The sequence below is a fragment of the Nanorana parkeri genome, unplaced genomic scaffold (genome assembly GCF_000935625.1).
Source record: "Nanorana parkeri isolate BGI_ZX_2015 unplaced genomic scaffold, ASM93562v1 scaffold4, whole genome shotgun sequence".
Lineage (NCBI taxonomy): Eukaryota > Metazoa > Chordata > Amphibia > Anura > Dicroglossidae > Nanorana > Nanorana parkeri.
Genome location: NW_017306272.1, coordinates 2748439 through 2753320, shown reverse-complemented (window position 1 = coordinate 2753320; position 4882 = coordinate 2748439). Strand labels below are relative to the sequence as shown.

The 4882-nt window shown below is 38.0% G+C and overlaps 1 protein-coding gene across 1 annotated transcript; it reads left to right on the top strand.

Annotated features, from left to right (window-relative positions):
- Positions 1-3130: 3130 nt before the first annotated feature.
- Positions 3131-3543, top strand: PRR15 (proline rich 15). The gene has a single exon (XM_018576034.1). The coding sequence runs from the start codon at positions 3181-3183 to the stop codon at positions 3541-3543; it is 363 nt and encodes a 120-aa protein (XP_018431536.1). The 5' UTR covers positions 3131-3180.
- Positions 3544-4882: the final 1339 nt, after the last annotated feature.

Below are 4882 nucleotides of genomic sequence, written 5' to 3'. Positions count from 1 at the left end.
TAATCATTACCAGCCCTATTTAAAATCATTTAAAATGTTGTCCCAGCTTGGCAATACCAATTTATATGCAAAAGTGACACATTGTATATTGCTGTATTTTCTGTAATATAATGTCCAGAGTTCCACCTAGGATCACTTGGAATATTGTATTATTTCCTCCAGGGCACAACAACTGCAATGAGAATGCAAGCAACTATAAAGCGTATCTAAACCAAAATATAAAAATGTAATATTTTGCATCTTATCAGTACTTAGATGTGGCAGCTGCATTTGTTTTCCTTTTTCGGGCTTTCTTCTCTTTTATTTTCACATGGTGATTTTGCAAATAACACTTCCTTGCCTGGGTGGCTACGCTCATTCCTCCACTATATCCATGGAGCCTTGGTTGCCACCAAGGCTGGACTTCAAATATGTGTTCCTCTCTTTATCATCATTACACAGGGGTGGGAGAATTAGTAGTTTCCAGAAGGAAGATACAATTGTTTTATTCTTTCTGTTTAGCTCACAGGAAGTGACAAGGGCACTGCATTTGTTTGTTTTTTGTAGTTCTTAATAGCACTTGAATTTTTATTTTACTTGTGTGACAAGGTTGGAGATCTCAGGTGCGTATTGCATACCATGCACTTCCATTATTTATAGAAGCGGGTCTTCGTAACTACATAAAGTTTTTCGGCCTTGTGTACTCCACTCTAGGTCAACTGGCACCCCCTAGTTTATTAAATGGAAGCCAATGTTCCTCTTTATTTCAAGCATACATTTATTTGTTTTCCTGTACATAAATAATTAGTACGCAGTTACAAGTATCTTTTGGCACAGAGCAAGAACATAATGTTGTATAGTTTGCTTTCATCTCTGCCCTGGATGTGCTCTCTCTTGTGTGTTCTTTATGTGACCTCTGTTTGTCTGCAAACTTTGATTTGATTACTTCCTACCCTGACCTCTTTCTTTCTGCTGATTTACTTAATGCATTTAATAGTGCATTTCATTCTGCCATTCAGGCACAAATTCTAACATATGTAGATTCTCCACCTCAAAGAATACTTGTAAGGATACAAATATTAGAGCTTTCATTTGGTTTTAGTAGTGCAGGTGCCGGGGTTGTTATCCTAATTGTGTCTTTAAAGTGTATTTCCAACTTTTGTAGACAAACTATATATTTGTTATGTGTTCCCATTCACACAACATACCTAAAAATATTTGTTTTTTAAATATGTTACCTTTTAAATGTTTCTTTGGTGGAAGCCTTTGTGCAGATTCCAGGCTACTCTAAGCAGTTTGAAAGCGAAAGTAAAGGGACAGACTGAGCTTTTTATCATTATGATTAGAATACAATACTTCTAAGTCTTTAACCCTTTGTTAGGGCAGACAGTGACCAGATCTAGGTAATGACTGATAATGTGAATATCTGCCAGCACAGTATAGGAAGGGTTAATTAGAGTAAACATAAGTTTCCACAGCCCCTCCTCCTTAACATTACATACGTGATAAGCTAGTTTGGATTTTTAAGCAAGTAAAAAGCACTTTAAAAGGTAAACAGCAATTGTGAAATATTTTTTAATTATGTCATGTGAATTGAAACATATAAGAAACATAAAATAGGTGTTATTTGGCTGCAAAAGTGGAAATACTTTTTAAGTCTAGCTAGTCACTGTAGTTAGACAAGTTTACAAGGCAGAAGCTCAAACTTTTCATACTTAATTTAGCCTAATGCTTGTTCTAGCCAAGACTCCACTAACACCCCCATGGCCTGTACCTAACAAGCCAGTTCAGCAATGGCAGTTCCCAATTTTTTATTGTCCCAGCTTCACTGTAATATAGATTTTTGAACGGTAAAATGTGGATGGTAGTGATCTTGAGGATGTTAAAATATACTGTGAATGGCATCTTGCTCTCTGGCTGTCTGTGATTGTTCTATGGAAGTGATCCCATTTGTACATAAGTAAACATATCCACATACAATGTTTTTGCAGCTAGTGTTTTGTTGGTGGTGATGGGATGTGGACAAATATACTTTACAGAACTTGACCAAACTCAGCTCATTAGTCCTTAACTAAATAGTCACTTAAGTGACAGATCTTCCCTAAAACATCTCTTATAAATTCTAAAGTGACCTCCTGGTTTGCCCATGCAGGGAAAAGAATTAGAAATATTTCCTCCTAAATGTTCCTCCTGTATAGCAGCATATGACCTTTCCTTGTTTGTCACCCAATCTCCCCTCCAGCAGCATAGAGTCATCTTTCCTTGGCTTCCTCACTGCTCCATTTAGCTTTTGGAGTAGAAAGAAATACCTGGCACTTTCAGGTATACAGGAACATGTGAACCCAGTGATTGGCCCGATGCTGTAATTGAAGGCGGGGAAAGAGTCCTCAGCACTTGAAAAGCATCTTCAAGATGGCTTGGTGCCTACACAGGGATGTCTTTCCTGGACAGCCGAACAGAGAGGCAGGGAAGTGAAGAAAAGATTAGCATATACTGCTGAAGAAGAGGGGAAGTTGAAGCCGACCTTGCAATAAGAAAGCTTAATATGTGTGGGCTGCCTCCCCAATCATCAATAGCTGCTTTAAATTACAAAACTTGTAGAGAAGTTATTAAATATACCGACTTTTCCCAATGACATCTAGGTAAGGTTGTCATTAGGCTGCCTCTAACGTGATCCCAGGGAATACAGAGTAGCTCAAATATTGCTAAAAGACAGTCCTGTAGCAACATCTCACAAGTTTTGAGCTCTTTAGCATTTCCCAGGATGTTGTCAGAAGGGGCTTGACATGTCCTCCTGCAGTACAAAAGCTGGGGGAATGGTAAATATATTTATTAACTTATTTCCCAATTAGGGTTTTTTTTGTTTTGTTTAAAGCTGCTACGTATGATAGGTGAGGGGTCCTGATATATTAAGCGGTCCACTTTAAGTGACTCTGCTACTTTGCCATGCATGAACAAGCACAGAGTCACGTCTAATCCTCGAATACTACAATGTACATATCTGTCAAAATAAGTTCTATTTTTTTCTCTTTTCTTTCTTTATTGTTCCAGTTCTTGTAGACCATTCACCTGAACTTTTAGGAAATTTAAATAGACGTAGATATGATTATACAACATTTACATTTGTTTTTTTTTTTTTATTACAGGTGTTGAAATTGAAGTTACTGGGATTCACCATACAGATTTCTGGAAAGGCTGGCCATGGCAGAGAGCGCTACAGGAAAGAGTAACCCCAATAATTGGTGGAAATCACTGACTGTTCGTAAAAAGCCCAAGGAGATTTCTGTCTATAGTACTTCTGAAAGTTCTGAGGACAAATCATGGGGCGTCAGTAGTGGCTCTAGAGAAAACCAACATCCTAATTCCATTCCTAGTGGAACTACAGAATCTAGTAGTGATGCCAAGTCAGATAAATCAATTGGCGCGCACACTGGCCGAAGGAACTTGAAGATTTCTCGCTCTGGACGTTTTAAGGAGAAGCGGAAAGTTCGTGCCACGCTACCAGAGAGCACCAAGTTCTTCCAGGAAAACCCATCTTCTAATACAAATGATGAGAGGCAATGAACTATGCACAAAAAAAAACCCCTCAAAAACAGGAGTAAAGAACGTCTCGCAGAGGCGCTATTCATGGATCATTTCCATTCCTTGGACTTTTCAGTCCCATATTTGTCAAATCAACAACTTTTTGAATTCTTACTCAATGGCATATTAGCAGTGTAACATCTCATGGTCTCCTACAACTTCAGGAGATGTTTGAGAATCCTTAACGTTTCCAAAAAGCACTCTTTTAGAAGAAAATGAATGTTCATGGGACACCAAGGGTATAATTCTTTTCCTTTTAAATAGATGCCTCAAAAACGCGGTGAACTTAATTGTAATTGCCTGGTTTGATATGGATTCTTCTGTGAAGGGATGAATCCATGGAAAGACTGTCTAAAACGTGAAACATGAAGAATGAGGCCCTTTCTTTTTTTGCTAACTGGTGCTGACAATGAACTTGACACAGCTGTTATGTAATCGCCGGTGGTGAAGGCCCCCTAAAACATATTCCTAATCCATATCAACAAGCTTGATCCAACAGAACTATGTTTTATTGTAAGACCTTTAACTAAAGACTGTTTATGAAGCAAAATTGTCAAGATGCATAGCATCAATATTTCATAATTGAAATATCCATTAAATTATTTATTTTGTGTCCTAAGAGGAGACATGTTGTTAAGACATTTTAACAAGAATGGTCTTTGGTGAAGAATGAAGGAATTAAACCCTGTTTATGCCTTTATGAGAAGGAAGGTCAATTCCTTGCCTTGAAAAGCACATTAATTATGTTCTGATGTAGAACCTGTATGAAGAATCACTCTCCTTTGCACTTTGAACTGGAATATGGTAGTCTTCTAGTTGTGTAATTAGGGAGGGGCTGCTTTTAGTATTATTAAGAGAGAGAAAAAAACCTTTTGATCAAATGTTTTGTAATTGGCATCTCTTGATAAAGTTAAATGCTTTTTAATAGATATTAAAAAAATGAAAAAAAAAACAAAACGTTTTGGTGCTATAACTTGAATCTCTTCATTTTAAAGCTTATTAAAAGCTGAACTCCAATCAGATATAAAAAAAACCCACCCCAATGAAGGGTATTCCTAAATGTGGCTAATATGCTTGCATTTGTCTTGGTATTAGCCTCGGACTGGTAGAGGGAGAGGCAGAACTAGGGGGCAACCAGGCTCGGCTGCAAACACCTGCATTAACAAGGAACATGCTGACAGATGAGGGAGCAGTATGAGCAGAGTATTGAACTGCTGCTGCTCCCAAGTTGGAGGCAGGAAGGTGACCTAACTGTGTTACTTAACTACAGAGTAGAAATTCTAGCCTGGCTGGCCAGTCTAGCAGGGCTGTGTAACTCTCA